The 20,857-nt window shown below is 40.2% G+C and overlaps 1 protein-coding gene across 2 annotated transcripts in view; it reads right to left on the bottom strand.

Moving 5' to 3' along the window:
- The window catches only part of FGFRL1 (fibroblast growth factor receptor like 1), a 179,074-nt gene that overhangs the window by 90,807 nt on the left and 67,410 nt on the right, over nucleotides 1-20,857 (bottom strand). For both annotated transcript variants that reach the window (XM_088139448.1, XM_088139449.1), the window contains exon 3: nucleotides 5,862-6,134. In XM_088139448.1, coding sequence (XP_087995574.1) covers nucleotides 5,862-6,134 — 273 coding nt within the window. The remainder of the gene's footprint in view (nucleotides 1-5,861; nucleotides 6,135-20,857) is intronic.

The raw sequence follows: 20,857 nt of genomic DNA on the forward strand, positions 1-20,857 counted from the left end.
TCAAAAAATATGCTGCAGATTAGCACTTGGTAGAGCAACCATGAAGGCCTTGGAAAAGATATTCAAATGCCATGATGTGTCTATACCTACAAAGATCAGAATAGTGCAAGCCATGGTTTTCCCTGTGACACTCCATGGAAGCAAAACCTGGGCTCTGAAGAAACGAGATAGGAAGAATATTGATGCTTTTGAACTTTGGGCTTCAAGAAGACTCCTGAGAATACTGTGGTCAGCCAAGAAAACAAACAAATGGATAACTGGACAAATCAACCCAGAGTTCTCACTCAAGGCATAAATGGCCAGGCTCAAATTATCATACTTCGGAAACATTATGCAAAGACCTAGCTCTCCGGAGAAGGCTGGGAAAGGTGGAAAGAAAGAGAAGATGATGATGACCAGCAGCAAGGTGGATGGACTGAGTTATGGTGGTGCCGTTGGAAGAGCTGAAAGACCAGGTTAGGGACAGATCATCATGGAGACGATCTATCTATGTGGTTACTAAGAGTCGACAATGATTTGATGGCACATAATCAATCAATCAATCAATCAATCAATCAATCAATCTACCACATAGGTTAATGTGAATATCAGAGAAACTATTCCAGGTTTGCAAACTCTAACCAGGCAGAAAAAGTAATAATTACAGAGTAATTACATTTTATTTAATTTCAGTGAGTGGTATTGGAACATATCAAAGCAGCAGTATGAAGGGGAGGGGATAACCTATGACAAGTGGAGAAGACCAGTGGTTCTAACATGGTTCATTCAATTCATTCTATATTCATCCCCATCAAATTGTGCTATATTCCTCAAGGAGATGTATAAACAGGAAGCAGCTCTAAAGATAGCTATAGCTATAGCAGTTTAGGGATGCAAATAAAGCTAGAATTCCTAAAAGAAAACTTTCTGAAAAGCTGTGCTTTCCTGGTTCTGTCTAACTGCTGAATCCTCAGTCTGAAACGCAGCCACTAAGAAATATCAACAGGAAATGGACATCTTAACAGAGATGAGTCTACGATGTGGGGAGAGAAAAAGAGAAAGATGAGCATTTCCCGCATTCCCATCTACCTAGACGGAATTTACAGCAAGTTTAGACAATTCAAACAGAGTATATCATTGGGACCGTTGGTTAAATTAATTATATTTTTAAAGATTTTGGTTTTTTAAGGCATTGGCTGCACTTGCTCCTTAAAAATAAAAGACAGTAGAACCATAAGTAGGTGATCTCTCTTGGTGCCTTTCCTGATTTGGGATTCAGTCTTTGGACTTTGCTGCCCAAGATGTGTGGACTTCATGCTGGCTGGAGAATCCTGGGAGCAGAAGTCCACACAACCTAAAGTTGTTGAGGTCGAGAAATGCTGGTATAGACCATCACCGTAACCCGAAGTGTAAGGCAAGGCGTTTTCTGCATTTCAAAACCAAATTTTGTTGACAACATCTGTTCTGACTGATTGATAACTGGCATAGGGTGATCTGATCATCTGATTCAGAAAGTAGTTTAGCTTAGACAGTGATTTAATTTCTGTCACTAAATGAAAAGGAATCCATTGTATGGACTCAATCCAAATACTCCTTGGATGTCAAGACCAGTTGAGACTATGTTTTCCTTTCTTTTAAAGTAATGCTAATAATAAATATAATTATGCAGGCATAGATGTAATAGCAGTCATATACTCTAAAACATCTGCAAGGAATTGTGGATTAAACATCTCCATATGTCTTCCAGGGTTTAAATTTACACTGGCAGCAATTCTGCTTTGCATTTGTCTACCACAGAATGGAACACGCTGGTGAAACTGTATACATGTACGTATATGTATGAATTTCATGCTTAGGTCCATGGAAAAAAAATATCTTTTCGTTTCCTTTAAATTGTGAACAGGTGTTATCACCTTCTTAATTTAACTCCCATATTAAAACTGAAAGAAAGGGAAGCAAGAAAATCTTTTCAAACTAAAGGATTTTTGTTGGCCAACAAATGAAGGGTTGGTAAGCTGCACTGTGAAACAAGTCAGAAAATCAAATAACCCTAATAAACATGAGAAAAAGAATTTGTTAGAGAAACGAAGAAAGGGAATGAATGGAAGCTTTATTTTAACCCTAGAACAAACAAAGGAAGTTAACTTTGCCAGTGGCTACATTTGAGATGTCCCTTTCCTACTATATGAAAGACCGAAAGTTTGCCACAGGCAGTTGCCTCAATTTCCCCTTTACAGAAATGGGGCAACCTGGACACTGGGCCCTGGTGTGTTTTCTCCATTCAAGAGCACATCACACCTCACACAATATGTGTGTGTCCACGTGTGGAATCTCTTCCATGAACGGAGGTCTTTAAGGACATTCCTCCCACCACTCTTTTTAATCAGAAGGGTGACAAGCGTAAGGTGAAGAGTTATTAAATTTATTTATACTTCTTGTGATGAAGGTTGGAAGTCACTTCTTTCTATATTTCTTTTCTTTTTCTTTTTTATATTCTTTCTTTTCTTTTTCTTCTTTCCTTCTTTTTCTTTTTTCCTGCACTTTTTCTTCTTCCTTTCCATTTTTTTCTCTTTCTCTAAGATTAGTTTGTATTAGTTTTTACTACTGTAATTAAAATTCTTAATAAAAATTATATTTAAAAAAGAAGAAGGGCGACAAATGTATGAGAAAACTGGAAAACCTGACCCAATTTTAGACCCACATCCTTAAAGATGCATGTAAATAAATGGAGCCTGTGCAAGAAAACTCTGGTTTGTAGCTCTTCTTCCTTCCATTAAGATCCCAGTTCATATTAATATGAGCAACAGATGAGGGGAAGACATCCCAAAGTTGACTTTTGATTCTGTGTTTAACTATCTTGATCTACTTTGTGCTACTTATTAAAACAAGGTCGATTCTCTGGCTTCATTTAAATACCAAGTAAGACATCATGAAGGAACTCTTCCTGTGGAGACTTTTCAGATAGCAAAGCGCAGGAAGTCATAGAGGTTGCAGAGTTATGGAAAGATACATAGATAAAATATATGGCAGTATAAGCAGCTTTGCCTCTGCCACCTCCATTGAGAACGTCAGTACCAAGAGGACACCAACAAGATCAGTGATAAAAGAATTCTCACGCACCCTGAGAATAAAACAGGAAAACATAAGCCCTGTTCACAGGAAGAACGCTTCTAGAAAATTAAAGAATAAATGTTGGTCCTCAAGTTAAGAGACAACACCAAAAAAAAAAAAAAATCTGCTTTTCAGACTTTCTACATTAGTGAAAGTATTAGAAACAAAACAAAAGCCTTGCAACAGTCTTCGTTGGTTTGTTATCTTCGAACATTTGGATTTATCAATTACCATAAATGCATGCATACTTTATGGGGCCACTTCGCCTTCGATAGGCCATTGCTGAATGACCAGTGGTAAAAAAACTGTGACAACAAAAGAGCATTCAGTACTTGCCAGAGAAAAGGACTTAAGTGGATTATTTTAAACATAAGTTGCACATTTTTGTACACGTTTGTTTTTTGGGAAGATAGGTAATTTTGTAGGATAACAGACTCTTGTACTTAATCCATGGAATGTTAATTCTGATTAAATAGGAGACCAGTCCCTCCACTGTAATTAGCATCTCGAGTCTTGTGGTAAACCACAAAGTCTATTAAGCTCAACGATGAGAAGAAATTCTGCTTTCTCTTTAGCCTAGTTAACAGTTTCGCTTGTGGATCATGCTATTTATCCCCATCCTCCTTAGCAGAACAGCACAAGATTTCTGGAACTTAAGTCCAAGACCTACAATCATAACAGAAAGAATTGAGGCAGAAGCAGAAGAATGAATACCAGCTTTGCCACAGAAGGCAAAAGGCCATTCTTGCACAATCAAAATGTTCAAGGAAACCTGAGTTGGAGAACTTACCACAAAAGTTACCCCAACTGCTATGGCAGGATGGGTGTTGAGGAAGAAGAAAGAGAGTGCTCTCTTTAGTGGTTTGTTTTATGTGCTCCAAGGAAAGAGTGCTAAGCAGAATCCCCCCTCTTAATCACATCCATGAAGAGACAGCTCTGCCTTTACAACATGGTTGCCTGTCATGAAGAACCTTCTACGAACAACAGCCTTCCAACCACGGTGCAAGAAGAGTCAGATCCTTTGCTGCAAACAGCGGCTGCGTAAGAATGGAGACCAACTGTTCCCTTACACAGCCAATACTCTGTATTGAGAGAAGAGGAGCAGCTCACCACTCTTCATGAGGTGACAGGAACACCATTTTGTAGGGCCTGAAGAGGACTACATTTGCCAGCATGTAAAAAGGAGGAACCACCTATCTCAAAACCAGATGGGCCATATTGATTTTCCTTCTAATCTACAGAATCCTACCAGTTCAGATATACAGTATAAGATTTAAGAAAGCTCAGTTTGTTTCTCACCAGCCCCACCGTCCTGTTTATTATATAATTAATATTCTAGAATCTTGCACAACATGGAGCAAAAACTGGGAGCTTTGAAAAAGGAGTATTTTCAATTGCTCCGTCCTTTCTTTTCCTCCTCAATGTCTATTTGCAGCCGCCTTCTCCTCGTACGCAAAGATATTTTTATTCTGACACAAAACAAAAACCAGCTGTTTACTGAAGTAAATGGTGTGGTTATTTCTTTCACTGTTTGGGTTTTCATTAAATTATTTGCTATGTATAAAATAGTGTTTCATATTCTCTCTTTTAAGTTCCTGAAAGCGTTCATGCCCTCTAAAAGAGGTTTCTGTTTTACATTCTCAGCCAGCTTTCAGATTTCGTCCACACTTCTTTTGGTAGTGTTTCTGAGCTCACCTTTCCATTGCAGAGTGACCACCTCTGCAGCTGCTGGGGTTGTATCACTCTTGTTGTTGTTTTCTACTTTCCATAACTCAGAAACTTTCCTGGCTGCCTACATTTCCTCAGCTGCAAAAGCACCATGGGAGGGTTCCTCCTAGCAACATCTTTCACTGGGACTTAATTAAAGCAGGGGGAAAAAACCAGGGAGCCTGTAAATTGTGGAAGAGATGAGTATTCAGTGGATAAGATCTATCCCTCAAACCATCTTGCCACTGATTTTACCCAAATGTCCTCCTCCCTTAAGAAAAAAGGAGCAAAGTGAAAGCCATTTCTTTCCAACAAATTGAAGGAGAATGCTTGGGGGGGAGAAACACACAGGCTACGTTCAGCAAAGCAATAATTTTGTTTGCATGTTATTGTTGACTACTTCAGGTACTACCGTTCACAGAAAATTCATGCTGTATATTAAATAATATATATTTACGCCAGGCCTTTAAGTGTTTCTGCAGAGTAGTGTGAGCAGAACGCTGTGTAATTCTAGTAGTACAAGACAATCCCCACCACCACCTTTTTTTTTTAACTCCACCTTATGGCAGGACACAGAATGCATTCTCCTGAGACTCCATTTTTAAACTGTGATGGAACAGAAAACATTTAGGCTTCATGCCAGGTTGTTGAATAATTCCAGCACCTACTGTTATTCCTGATGATAACAGGAGTCGTGTGTCCTTGCTGTGGAGACTGAAACACACGTTTAGTAAAGAGGCTCTATGTTCTGGCAGAGACCACAAAGACTGGAGTGACCTCTTGTTATCACCCAACTTTTCCGGCATGGAACTCACCGAGATCTGTGTCTCAGTGATTATTAGATCACGCCTGTTTATTCATAACCTTTGGCCCCAGCCTTGACTAATCTTATCTTGACGCTGCTGACTGCCCTACGGAGATGTGCAACACCCCCACTGCCTTGGCCATCCTCAAACATTGGGACAAACTAGTTTGACTAGAGGCTGGTAGATTATTTACAGAGTGGATATATCAGAGGCAGATCTCACCCCGCATGGAACACAGTGAACTTTTGCTGTACTCACCGATCACAATGAGGGTATAGTTCACATTCATGCTGCCAAAACCATTGGTGGCCTTGCAGATGTATGTACCTGCATCTTCACTTTCCACTTCCTTAATTTTCAGGCCTTGCTGGAGGACGCGGAACCTTGTCCATCCACTGTGGATGGTCCGTCCATCTTTCATCCACATAGTAAGAGGTGGCGGATCACCTTCTACTGGACAGAGAAGCTTAATTGTTCTTCCTAATCTTACAGATTGCCGGTGGATTACTTTATCAGCAATTCTGGGTGGGCCTAGAAAAGAAATAATGAAATTCAAATGTTATTTAGCAATGTGCCTGAAAGCAATTACAATAATGCAATTACAGATTACCTCAACATGGAAACTAGTCACTTTGAAACTATGGTTCTGAGGTAGATCTGTAACCTTAAGAGGTCCTATGGCTACTTTGGCCACTGCAGAGGAGGGAACACTGGGCTCAACAGGATGACATATCTGGATTAGGCAGCTTGGTATAAATGCCAGAAGCCTGGATTTGGGCGGACAGCAAACTATCTCCTTCTTTTGGCTGAAATTGGCTCCAAATTTGGCTCCAACACTAGCTCTGGAAAGCTGAGGTCTAGATGAGATTATAGGAATGCCCCAACCTATTCCAAATCTACTGTCAACATTCACATCCTCACATAACAGAGGCCACATTGATAAATGGATTCAAATCTCATATGGCCTCTTAGAAGCACTAATCATATTAGCCAAGTTACAAATAGAAGCTGAAGGGCCTTCCTCAGCCTTACTTCCTGCACAAACATCAGAAGAAACAGACATCTTTATGGCCATACACTACCAGTTGTCTGAACCAAAACTTGGAACCAAAATGAGCAATGATACTAGCAGCAAAACAATCTATTTTTCCTTCACTGTTTTGCATGTGTAGCAATTCCCTTTCATAGCATCCAGATGGGGTTGATGAACAAACAAAGAAACTCTTATAAAAGTACACCAGAATGACTGCAATCACAAAGGAAGTGTTGGAGAGCATATTCATTTCACTTAAAAGGGTCCAGAATCAGCTGATAAAATATTAACTGGCAGTTTATATCTTTCTAACAGAAGATAAATCATCTGCCTCTAAAAGTTAATAACTGCATAGCGTTCTCTTCCTACTGTAAGGATAGAATATAATAAAGGACAGGTATTGCCCTTTATGAATATATGTGTATGCAAAAATCTAGCACAGACAGAAGCTCATTTTCTACATACAGAGCATTTAAAAATGAGGATTATTTTATGCTAATTTTCACCATTTTTCTGTGTCTGATTTCATCACTGACCAAAATAAAATGAAACAATGAAATGATATTGGTACTGAATCTATGAGAAAGCTCAGGCATTTTTCCCAACCTATCAAGTACTACACCCTTGGGAGGTACAGAAAATGTGATTTTCCTAAATTCAACAATTGAGCCAACGGAAGAAAAGTAAAAAGCTGAAGTTTGATCAGACATTAGGAATCAAGACTGCCTTTCTAATGGATACTAAATATTAGGGTACTGAAAAAACCAAATGGGGGGGGGGATCACCAATTAATGTTGGACTGATATCTCATTACCATTCCTGGTAACATTTGATAATAAATTTCAAATTCAATTCATAATACAGCAGACACATTGCTATAAGAAATTTTAACAACATATAATCAAGAATATTTCCAAACACATTGAAACTGGGAGTCTCCAATCAGTCCATTTGCATTCATACAGGTCGCTGGATTTTTTAATTTAATTTAATTATTTGTTTTTCAGTCAGCACTTCCAAAAGCTGATGCCCTCAGCACATTGTATTCTAAAGGCATTTGTTACTGCCTCAAGCTTCCTAAAATTAAATCTTAAATATTCATTATATTCATATGGTGACATATGCTTTACATTTTGCCTTATTAAACCAGCCCAGCAGATCTCTACTTCCTCCCCCCGCCCTCTCTCTCTCCCCCTTTTTGCCGGAAGACCACTTAAAAATCGCTGAAGGTCTTGATAGACCACTTAACACACTCATATTACAATTACATTTTTCTGCCATGCCCACATTATCGTTAAACCGGCCTTGTATTATGAGAAGCATGGGCCCCTAGGCCTTTCTTGATAAACTCAGATCAGAATGGCCTTGATCTCTGTTATTGGAGAAGAACAAAGTCATATGCAGGGCAAGTATACATAATCTCGACTATTTGAATGGAGTTTGCAAATCGCAGTTTGAGAATCTCTGCCCCACCCCTACAGCTTTCTGTTGCTTTTCTCATGTTCCATACATTTTTGGTCTAACTAGATTCACAAAAACAAGCCGTATAAAATATGATTGAAACAAGCTAATCCTATCAATTGTACTGGCAGCGAAACAGTATATTTGGAGAGCAGCATAAAAGAGGTCAAGTTTCAGAAATGTGGAGAAAACGTTTGCACTCTTGCTCATTCTCACACACACACAAACAGAAAATCAAAGGCAGGGTAAAATATATGCACAGTATGAAGTTACACAGAATGCAGGTGTGTTTATCTGCGAGGAGGATTTTATTTCCTAGTATAGCTTAGCAGCATCCCTAAGAAACTACAGTGAAGCCAAAATAACAATATACATGCAATTTTGTCTTCACCCCCAACACAGTTACACACTTGCGCTGCGATGCCTGATCCTAGCACTGCAACGGCAACATTTGCAAGATGCCATCTTCAAGGTCATGTTATCAGTTGTCTTGCTCCACTCTCCCCCCCCCCGCCCAACATCCATGCTTAGGAATCAATTATGAACACAAAAGCCCTCTAATTGTGACTCTCTTGTTAATTGCCTGGTGAAAACCATATTACCACTGGAAATGTCCTTTAATTTTTTTATTGTAAATTATTTTAAACACCAGTAGTTTGGAGCAGCAACTGAAATCTGTGTAAGAAATGTGAGATTTTGCTGTAAGTGTAATACTGCCTTTTCTCACTCAAACAGATTATGTTTGAACTGACAATTCTGAGCAAAAATACATTAGTTCCGATTTCCAGTTCCAGGAGGGCTGGTGCAAGAGAACTTTCTGCTTGGTTTGCCCTGGGAAACGTGACACAGTAGGAGGGTAAGCAACTTGCAAGCTAGTATAAATTTGACAGAACATAATAAGCAAACATTTAGGATAATTTCATTTGTTTCAATGCCTCAGCTTAAAGAGAAGCAGACAAATGGGCTGATTTATTTCCCTTACTTGGAACTACAAGCAACTGGAATACTTGCATAGCCTAGTTATTTAAAAAGAGGAAAAAAAGTCCACCTGTCACAAGGAACAGCTGACCCATCTTCAGTTTAGATCCTGCTCCTCTTCTACCAGATACCACAGATGGGGAATTTAGCTTGTTTCTACGCTGAAACCTAAAAACATACAGATGTCTTTTCGTTCTTCCCCTTGCTCGTTTCTGACCCACTGAATCTAGCCACTTCATTTGGGACACCATACTTTAAAAATGCACTAAAAAATCTTGACATCAGGAGAATTCTGAAAGCAAATGAGAACCATGTTCAGTCAATACCAGAACAGTATTTCCCAGCTGTCAGCATCACCTCATTTAGTCATTCAGTATTTCAGAGGAAAGTCTACTTTAATTATTTACTTAATTCATGTTCCCCATCTATACTTCAGATGTTCTGCACAGAAATGCATACTGCTTTATATACCAATTAAAGTGTATTTACAAATAAATAAAGCTTATCGTAGTGACAGCCTGATCCCCTCCTGAAAGTTAGTGGCAGCCTACAAAATTACATCAGTCACATTTATTTATATACATTTTAATTCTATGAGGAAGTTAATATTTTAAACAATAGTGTCACATGCACAGAAAAAGGATACAGGATACATTGCACTTTTTTCATTTCTGTCATCTTTGGAGACTCCAAAAAGTAAGAAAAAGAAAATATGATGCCACATAAAAATAAAAATAAAAAAAGCAGAAAAAGCCCCATTCAAATCAAACAAGCTGAACTTTAAGACATAATTTAAACCGTTTACATTTTTTTAAAAAAATGGTCTAGATGTGAGCCACCTCTGAACTTGACCTCAGACCAAATGATCACACTGTTCACACGTAAACACACCTGTACTCACCGTGACTATGAAAGCCAACAAAACAGAAAGTATATTTTTAAGTCAAATGAGGGATTATTATTCCACGTATGAAGGGTCTAAGGCACAGTTTATGCGAAGAACCAATTTTTTGTCATGAGTTGGAAACTAAATGCTGTTGGTAGGAGCAGGTCTCTGAAAAACAATCCCTTCTCTTTCGGACTTCCTGATTTTGTGCACCTTTGCAACTGAACGTGTTGAAAGCTTCATGTGGGTCCTCGTCATATCTAAAGAGAGTCTGAGGAACAAGTAAATAGGGGTGTCCATGGCAGGGAGGTCAAAAAAGTCAGGATGGCAGTTGCAATTGGGTGATTGAAGCCCCATTTTTTTACATGCATTGCAAGTAACCTTCCACTAAAGGGAGAAGATTTTTTTAAAACTGCAGATTCTAAAATTGTGAAAGACAAGGAAATAAATTACGGAATTTAGGCACTTAAGTCAGTGAAACAGAACTGCAGTTTTCCCAGCTTGCCTTCTCTGTTGGCAGATCCTTCTTATACTGAAGGATAAATACATTGAAGTGTCATATCTAATCATAGGCATCTGTAGGTTACCACAACAATGAAGAAATTATAGGCGTATGGTGACATCATGGATCCAAGCTTGTCTTTTCATACTAGTGTCCCAACATCAGATCCCTGTCTGGAAGTCATGGGGTTTGCACTGTAACATTAGGATGTTCCCCACAGATACTTAAGTGTGAGTGTGAATCTACAGTTCACAAAGAACATCAGGAACCAATCAATGCTCAACCTCTCTCCAAACAAGCTGAGCAACAGGTACATATGCAAAGAACATCAACCATCAGTGCTCTTTCCTCCTCACTCAATACTGTTCATTAGCAACAAAAATCTAATTCCCACTCCACACAAAATTAAAATAAATCCTTAGTCCCCCCCCCTCCATTTTTACAAATCCAGTTGTAAAGACATGTAAACAAATGTCCTGAAAGTCTCTACAGGTTCCTGGTTACCACCATGCCAGATCTCAATTGCATTCTGAGCCTCTTTGACTTATGACAATAGCATGGCACCATGCCAGACATTCTGAGACGAGGAACTATTTCCAAGACCTAGGACCATGCCTGTGTGTTGTGATATCAGACAAAAGGAGAAAAACTCTAGTGAAGGAAGACAAGATGCTGAACTTGGAAAGTTAAGGGAGAAATGATGGACTTAGACCAGATTGCTCATAAGAGCTGCAGAACCACAGCACAGAGGTTTCCTGACAAAAAATGAAAGAATGTGATTCAAAGGAAAAGTCCACTTTTTCTCCAGCTGCAAGAGAGGGAGGGAGGAAGGAAGGAAGGGGAAAGCATATCAGCCTTCCTTTGAGATCATGAGAATAACTCATAGGTAACATCTTGTTCACTTGGATTAAGAGAGGCGGTTGGATTAATACAGTAGAACAGAGGTTTTAGAGGTGCTTAATTTGCAAATTAAGAGATTATCCAGACAGCTTCAGTGGAGCACATCAGGCACTTACAGTGTTTTCTGCTGAAATCAATGCTTAAGATGACTTGACAGTCCCTGACCTTCTGTTTCTAGACTACAGTATACATCACACACACTGTACACAGAATCATCTGTTGTCCCATATTTATAATGGATTGCTTACAGAAGGCCTTCACCTATTCTCCCATGGCTCAGGGCTCGCACAAAATACTGCCAGTTGTCCTTCTCTAGTTTCTTTCAAGTAAACCTCATAAGATGGGTTAGACTCTTTTCAGACCTATATGAGACAAAATTATAGCAGAAATTGCAGATGAATTCAGAATACCACTAAGAAAGCAGCAGAAGTAGTGAGGGATTAGATAAAATAATTGCAATTGTGGATTTATTTATTTATTTATTTATTTATTTATTTATTTATTTATTTATTCCCTGCCCATCTCCCCCCAATGAGGAACTCTGGGCGGCTCACAACATATTAAAACAATAAATAAATATACAATTAAAATGTATAATAGCGCACATTAGCTTTCCAACCACTCTATCCTATTCCATGCTTCTATTTCTCCCTGTTTTCCTTTCCTTGTCCAATCCTCAGCATGTTTTCTGCTCAATGAGCATGTTCAAACTATTATTTATCTCCATTTGTGCATTTTCATTCCCTTTTTGGGGGAGACTGAGAAATGAACAGAAGGATGATTGCTTATGCTACATTAAAAGCCCAATATTTCTCCACTGAAGCTCATATGACCTTCTTGCCACTACAGGCACTTGGTTCTGGATGAAGTGGACTTTTTAGATCCATTTTCAGCTGGCTTCAGGCACAGGCAGGGAACAAAACTTATTCTGATTGTTCACAGGGTGAATCTTGGTAGAAAGAGAAGAGAGTATAACTCAATTCTCTTGGACTTGTCAGTTGTGGGACCCTTCTGGGATAACTGGACTGAACTTGAACTTAAGTCAGGGTGATCTGACAAGGTTCTTCAGACGCTGCACAAACTGTAACTCTGCTCTGTAGCACTGGCTGGGATTCCTCTGGGCTCAAATTTATCCCTCATTTATTTAACACCTACCTGAAACTGCTGTGAGATGTGAGAAGAGTCTTCATCATATGAGACAATACTTTCTAGAGCAGGGATGGGCCCCTGGAGGCACAGTTAGAACCTAGATACCTTGTTTTGGGCACTTTCACAAAATTATTCCAGTCAGAGCTTTGCCTAGTCACTCATTTATCAGAGAGAAAACTGATTCCTTCCTGCAACACTTTTTAGTTCTAACCTCTGTTTTTCTAAGAGGTTCTACAAGACCTATTTTTGAATTCTTGGAAAGAAAGAGGTGCACCAAATCATGTCATGTCAGATCTGGAAGTCCGTGTCTTACAGTGGTGAGGGAGGGTTCCTTCTCTCTTGCATTAATTTCTCCCCTAACATTTTAATACCATTGGATGAATGTTCTGGGACTATTAATCTTCTTGCCCTACTTACCATTTGTTGAGACTGCCTTTGAAAACAATTCAGAAGCTTCAACTGGTACAAAATGTGGCAGCCAGACCGCTATGTGAGTATTGTACCCATTCTCCAGTCATTATACTGGTTGCCAACGGACTTCTGGGTCCAATTCAAAGAGCTGTTTTTTAAAAAAATTCAACCAATAGCATACAAGGTACTCACTTAGGTTTGCATTGCAATGCCGACCATCTTGACTGACTTGACCGAGCTGTCAGGTAGACAGCTTGACCAAGTGGTCCAGACCCCCTGGATCACTGCAATCCTTTTTATCCTTTAAAACCACAAACCATAGACATGACTCCTAGGTTTAGCAACTGAACCATAACTTCCTTGGTGCTAATTTTACCATACTTTCCTGTTCTATTCGTCCCTGTCACGTCTGTTCCCATCAACAAGTTTGCTTAGTCTTGCATTTTTACTTATTTCCTGTTATCACCCTACAGGTCACATTTCAGCTAACTTGGCTTTATTAAATGCAATCAAAACTAACATTAAGACATACAAAAAGCTACTAAAATTTTCCTCTCACAATTCAAAGAAACATTGGTTCTCTGTGGTGGCTCCCGTTGCTTGGAGTACCTTATAACCAGGGGTTCACCTGGCACTCTCCTGATTTATCTTCTGCAAACAGTATTAGGTGGTTTAGTTGAATGTGTGAGCGATCCTCGTATTGTACTATTAAGTTTCATTATTGTTGTTCTTCAGGGTTGCTCATGTTAAATCATGTTTACTCCGATCAAGGTGGTAAGCAAACAAAGGGAGCCAGTTTGGTGTAGTGGTTAAGGACCAGGCTAGAAACTGGGAGACTGTGAGTTCTAGTCCCATCTAGGCACAAAGCCAGCTGAGTGACCTTGGGCCAGTCACTCCCTGTCAGCCCTAGGAAGGAGGCAATGGCAACCCATTTCTGAAAAATGTTGCCAAGAAAACTGCAGTGACTTGTTCAGGCAGTCACCAAGAGTCAAAAATGGACTTGAAGGTGCAAACACACACACAAATAAAATTCTAAGGCTCCATTAGGTTCTAATGGAGAAGCCTGTGATATTCAGTGATGCTCCTCCAATATCCTTAAAGGCCCCTCAAACTACATGGTGTTTCCTCCCACACATTCCCAGTGTTATTTGCAAGCAGCACCTGTTGACTGCAAACTCTTTCTTGGAAGATTTCATTCAAATATTGTGGGAACAGAAGGGTGGCCTTCCCCATCAAAAGATGAATTGATGGTACACATTAAATTTTATTTAAATACATTAAGGAATAAATTAAAATCAGGTGAAGCAAAGAACATGGTGTTCCAAAGGAAGTGTCTTTGGCAGACTGAAACCTGAAGGAAGCCTCCTGTCCACTTGTTCCACAGACTAGCACAGTTGAGATCCTGTTGCTCTGAAGGTAGAACTTTTTGCTCCTTCTGTGAATGCTGGGTGGAAAGAGATTTCTGCCAGCCTTTTAAGGAAGGCCAGGTCAAGAACTACTGGAACTTTGCTTTACTGTTGCAGGGTATAGTAACAGGATCTTGAAAGGCCAACAGAGTTTCTCTCTCCTGACACTTATATCAAAGAGAATCAAGGTGGGCAATCTTGAGTCTCTTTCTCACTTCCGTTCAGGGCAAAGCTGATGTCTACATACCACTCATTTTCCTTCTTTAACATTATCTCTGTACTCCTCTAAAATTTTATAGTTGAAAAGATGCACTCTTTTTTTCCCCTCCTCTTCCTTATCATGGGGGGGGGGGCTGCTCTTTTTCAAAAACTCCACCAGAGAGAGATCTGCAAACTGCAAGATCTGCTTTTCACCTTAAAGTTCTGATTCACAGAGAGCTTCTCTTTTCTCACAGACACCCATGGATTATTTGCAAGGATGGAATGAGCCACCCTAAAGTGGATTATTCCCAAATTTGTGACTCAATCCTGAAGCAAGTGAAAAAAAAAATAGCTTGAAACCTTCTTTTGGCTGAGTCTGAACATGAGACTGTCAGAAGAGGCATTCCCAGGTCCTTTGTGAAAGAGCCTGCTTCCTGAAACTGGGACAGAGAACCACTCATGCAGATCAACAAAGTCTGCTTATGTATGTATTTTTTAAAACATCACCACTTCAGTTTAAATGGTAAGTGCAGCATGTCAGCAGAACCTGGCTGTTTAACCACAAAAGATAAAAACCAGCTATGCTAGTCTTTTTTTCAAAAAAGAAAAGCTCCTTTAAATCAATTTTATCTGCTTTAGTATCTGCCCTCTTCTTATTTAAGAAAAGCCACAATATCTTACACATCCTCTGAAGTGAATTCTAGAGTTCACGCAGCCATGTGGCCCACAAGGATATAAAACGCAATTTATGATTCTGCAGGAAATGTCTTCAGATCTATGGTGTTTGATAGTGACTTGAACAGAGTGATACAGTTTAGTAACACTCTAAAATTGAAGGTTAAGTACTTTCCCACCCCACACATTCCAGAGTGCACACAGACCTCTTTTTATTGTTCATTCTAGGCAAGCAGGAGGACCCTATCAACAATTGTTTCAATTCAGCCTTGTTATTTTTACGCAAAGGAGCTATTATCTTGCTGGAGGTTCACACAGGACCTTCACACAATTACTGAACCACATCCTCCGAGACCATTTGGCCATGATTGAGTTCCAAGTGATTTTTATAAAAACATGAAACCTAACAACAGGAGCGGAAATTCCAAAGAAGGTACCTTTCTTGAAATGAAAAAAGTAGATGAATTAATTTATGACTATTATAATTGCAATAATATGCTGGGCTAAACTAATTCTTTTATACTAAACTCTTTTTTTTCCCCTTTGGGTGAGACCTTGTATGCATCCAGAAATTTGCAAAGGGGATGTCCACTTGAGTTGGGGAAACTCTGAAAGGTTTAGGAAGAAATGCTTCAGAGCTCACAATGCAGAAGCACTCTGTTCTTCATTAAAGCAGCCCAGATAGCAGAAAGGTGCTGTTCTTGGGCAAGGCCAGAAATATTTAATTAGGCAACAGCTACAGTTGTAATTATTCAACAGCTAAATCTAGACCTTCACCATCATAAAGCATGTATTCTGCATTGAGCTATGTTCCCACCATTGCATGACTTGATTAAACTTTAATTCAACAATTAGAAGCTAGATAAAATGCTTCAAGAGCTAAGGCTGGACACAACAGACCACTGGGCCAATGAATCACTGGAACTGGCTGGTTGCATTCAGATGGCTTGGTAAACCAAAGTCTTCTGAATTCTCTTTGTATTGTTGGTTGATCATGCTTTTTTGATTCTCCCAGCAGCAGGAATGGCTAAACATAAGCCACAGAAGCTCCTTCCAGTTTGTTTAGCAGGACATCCAAGCCAAGATCTGATCCCATCTAAACAAACCAGATTTAGAAGCCATAGTTTGCTCTTAGCTTCCAGTTCAAGCTTGTTAGGGCCAGGACAAGCAGTGATGTTCAAGTGCTTTGCAACATACCAGCTTAAAGTATCACAGTTCTCTCTTCAAAGGTTCAAAAAGAAACTGATTATGTCCATGAGCAGAGATGTGATTCCAATTAGTTTTTATATGTTGTTAATGTGTTTCAAATTCCCATGTAGTAACAAGATCTGCAGCAAATAAACAGGAACCAGATCATAAGACCCTGATAAAGATTTCTTCTACCTCCTACATGAAGAACAGTTGAACACAACAGAACACATTTTTCTATTTACTGATCTATTTGCTCTACTTGCAAACTTAAGCAAGGTCACCGAAGGGGAGATGTTCTTTCTGGCCTTTTCCCCAAGAACCCTGCCTCAGAAATTCTTAGCCTCCAAGAAATCATGATCTATCCCCTGCTATCTAGCTACTGTATGACCAGCTGGGATGTAGGGAAGAGAGAGAGGCTTAGCAGTCTGCTGAAAGCACTCTAGTGTGACAGTGCAAGAATGTGACAAGCTGGGGAACCCTGGGAACTGGAAGACCCACCAACATTTCTCATCAAATCCCAGAGGTGTCTGAGAAACAGCACCGTTTGTCTGAATTCTGTGGCTACGGGTCCAAAATACAACTCCATGATGTCACTGCACTGGCAAAATACACTGCAGGACATGCCTACCTGATGAATGTGGAGACACAAGCAAACTGGAATACCATTTAACAGAGCTCAGTTACCTCACAGTCTAGCAATGTGAAATCCCTGGAGCTCCTTCCAAAGGAGGCACGGGAAGTTTGTAACAAAGAACTTTCTTTAAAAAAAACTCCATCTGGAAATCTCACAATGAATTGAAACTTGCCTTCTACTACTTCGCTGACGAAGCTTGACATAAGACAAAGTAGTACTCACTTCCACCCACTCACTGGCCTGTGCAGGCTTGGTCATTAAAAGAGCAGCTGCCTCAGTCTCTTACTTGCTCTCTTGAATTACTACAACGGCGGCGGCAGGACTTCTACCCAGGGAACCAGACCCTCCCAACTGTGTGAGGGAGGGGAGGGTCTAGTTAAAGACCTAGCTAATCCCCCATTTCTCAGCAGGCAGGAGTATGCAAGGAGAAGCTGCCTCAGCCTTGCATTGCTCACCTGCCCACCCCTTCCTCAGTACTCCTTTCATTTCGGGGCAACCTTCAGCAGGACCATAGCAAGAGAGTGAGTAATTCGCCTTCTGGGTCACCGTTCTGATTTACTCACACTTTTTGCTGAACAGTGTGGAGAACTGGACTATTTGACTCTAATCCTGCCAAACTACTACTGGAAGTGTCGATGAGAGAGTTGGATTTACAAAGTGCCGACACCTCCATAGCACGGTTGCTCAAATGCTACAGGAGATTCCGCCTAGGAAGAATGGGAAAAGCTAGGGCTTAGAACAATCTGCTCAACCCCTACTCCAAAGCTAGTTTTGCAGAGTTTTCTCTGGAGCACGGGGCAGGTGGCTCCTCAGTGGCAGGAACCCCACCCTTGTTCCACTTTGTGGGATATTCCCATGTCTTCCTGTAGCAAAGACACTCTGGGGCCTTGTCCCATCTCCCATCTTTCCCAGATCCTTCCTGCACGCAGACTGGTTGAAAAGCAGTCATTATAGGAAAAGCAAATGTAGTAAGAGAAGAACAAGGGGGGCAGCCAGTTAACCCCTGGCGGCCATTTTTTCTGCTCTCCCATTGGCCAGATAGGAGCATTGCTAGCCCCACAGAAAGATGCAGTACAGTAGCAAAGACACAGAAAGTGTGTGGAACAGCCCTCTCTAAACATTTCCACAAGTATTCAAAACGCCTCTTTGCATGAACTGGAAAATCAGTTTGAAGAGTTTCAAGTTGGCTGCATACAGATGGAACAAAAGGTGAACCCGCTTAAATATTCTGTGTTTCCTTGAAACAAGATTTCGGAATGGGGCTTCTTTTGAAAATGCTTCTAAAGAAATCTCTTCTTAATCTAAGTTGTGTACGCCTAAACCTAATCTTGCAGACAGTCAGGAACGTGGACTGCTGCCTCCGTCCACTCCAGTATGTAAGGATTCACCTACAAATTTATCTCTTTTTGTTGTTGTTATTGCTGGCAACCTGGTACTGGCTGACTGCCAGATCAAACCTCCAGTAGTTTCTGTTTGGTATACTGAGAACATGAGGGGGCGAAAAGAAGGGAGGGAAGGGAAGGGAAGGGAAGGGAAGGGAAGGGAAGGGAAGGGAAGGGAAGGGAAGGAAAGGAAAGGAAAGGAAAGGAAAGGAAAGGAAAGGAAAGGAAAGGAAAGGAAAGGAAAGGAAAGGAAAGGAAAGGAAAGGAAAGGAAAGGAAAGGAAAGGAAAGGATGAGGGAAGGAAAAAGAAGGATGAGGGAAGGAAGGTGAAATGAAATCTGCAGTGCTCCGATTAAGCTCTAAGTGACATTTGGGTATATTCTGCTTGTAATTCTGTGTCAAGAACCAGACTGTCATTACTTGCTCTTATCCCACATGCATCACCATCTTATTGGAGAACCCCAATTTATGTAATCTGTCATTTATTTCGAGTTTTCAAAAAGAAGAATTATCTGACAGGATGTTTTCTCCAAGGTCATCTCTGGGCCGCTCCACACAAACTTACAAAACACATGTGTTTTGTTTCAGTAACAATCCACCTAAAATGTTGTGAGTTCAACCCACTTTGCACATCCATTTTCAAAACCTCATCTTTATAAAGCTGAATAACACTAAGCAGGAATTTTGAGAAGAAACCAAATCAGAACTGTGCTATATAGGGACATGATTTAATTGTTTGCTCCCTGCATCTTTTTCCCCACTGCAAATCCCCACCACCACAATTTCCTCTACAAAGACCCTATTTCTATTGAAATGCTTCTTCAAGGGATACAAGAGAAAATAGCAGAAGAATCAAGCCTCCTCCCTCTCAGTATTTACTTACAGTCACAATTAAATTGTGACTTACAGTCACAATTAAAACCAAGATACTTTGGGGCTACTTTTTCTCAAAACACAGAAACAAAAGCAAGTTTTCTTTTTTAAAAATGCATTTTTAGGGCAACATGCAATTTGACCTCCAGACCAGAAATGTGCAGTCTGTTTGTTGACCTATTGGCTGGGAATGCTTTTTCTAAAATTATAATGTTTTTAGGGAGGACAATTTAAATCCTCTACTCAAAATAGTAGGTTGCAACCGCTGAAAAGCCCTCTCCCACTCTGAATGGTGGCCATTTTAGTAAGGAGAAGGCCTCTGGATGAGTTATTCTTTATTGTCAGTTTGTGGTAAGGGAAAACAACACAAAAACCACCCCCACAAAAAAAAAAATGGTAAATTTGGCTCCTGCAAGTTCCTGTGAAATCAGAAGCCTGTTTACTTAGCACTTTTGCTTGCTCGCTGAGTTAGGTGAAGAACAATGCCGAGAAGATCAACGTTGAGGTTTCATTTAGACATGTCCAAGTATACAATCCTCCAATCTGTTTATGTTGGATGCCAAAGTACCAGGTATGTTATTTTGTGTCAGCTCTGTCTACTCCAACTCATTTTTCCCCCAAGTAAGAAGAAAATATGAATAAGCAAGAAGAACTTTTAATACTGTTGCACTCGACTCTACCCTCACTCCTCCAGATCCAGCTGACTTGCCTTTTACTACTGCAGGAAAAATAAATCTTACTCCTCAATTACTTTGAATACTTTTTTTTAAAGGAAAGACCCAAGGTATAACCTTGAAGGGGAGTCAGGAAACAAATTTCTTTTTGCCAATGATTCCTTTTCATGGTTGACTGCAATTCCCGTGAAAGACCTGCAAGTTGTTTAATATCAGTATATCATTTATGAGTCATCAGAGCCATTTGAGATATCCTAGAAATATAGGAAATGTGGTACAGAGGTTAAGCTGGTAAAATTGCCCTTTGCACCATTTTTGTTTACTTGGGCAAAAGGAAAAGGATTTTATCACCTTCCATCAAATCCTAATGAACGCATGTTCAAAAGCAATAAAAACAATAGTGTCAGTTGTTATTATTGCTGTTGTTACCTTCTGACCACCTTTTAGCCCCTGCACCACTTTCTATGCTGTTCCAGAGCAAACAGAAGTGCTTTTTGAAACGTTGAAGTAGCTTTTTCAGTAATAAAATACAGCTCTCCCAAGTTGTGGGAGTGAGCATGGTTGCCTTAAAGAGCAGCTGCCTGGTTGTATGGAAGTGAGCGGCAGCTGAATTTCCCCACCGTTGGGGGTCAGAGTTGTTTCCTCAACATGCCAACTGCTCTCATGTGGGTTGGAAGGTCTGCCCCCTCACCAGTGTTGATTGCTAGCACAGATGGGTTCTATAATTTGGGGAGGACATTCATCTCATGTAGCCAAATGCCATAGTTGGTCCCAACCACAGAATGCACTGATAGTGGAGACCAAGGCCAGCTCCTAACCCAAAAAGACCCTTCTCCCTCTGACACCTAGATGGAATGGAGGACTCCAGCAAGAGATGATGCTCCCATCATGATTTCAG

Source organism: Python bivittatus, unplaced genomic scaffold (assembly GCF_059951505.1).
Source record: "Python bivittatus isolate LINGU-HERP-01145 unplaced genomic scaffold, Pbiv_v1 ctg000210_np1212, whole genome shotgun sequence".
In the NCBI taxonomy this organism is placed as follows: domain Eukaryota; kingdom Metazoa; phylum Chordata; class Lepidosauria; order Squamata; family Pythonidae; genus Python; species Python bivittatus.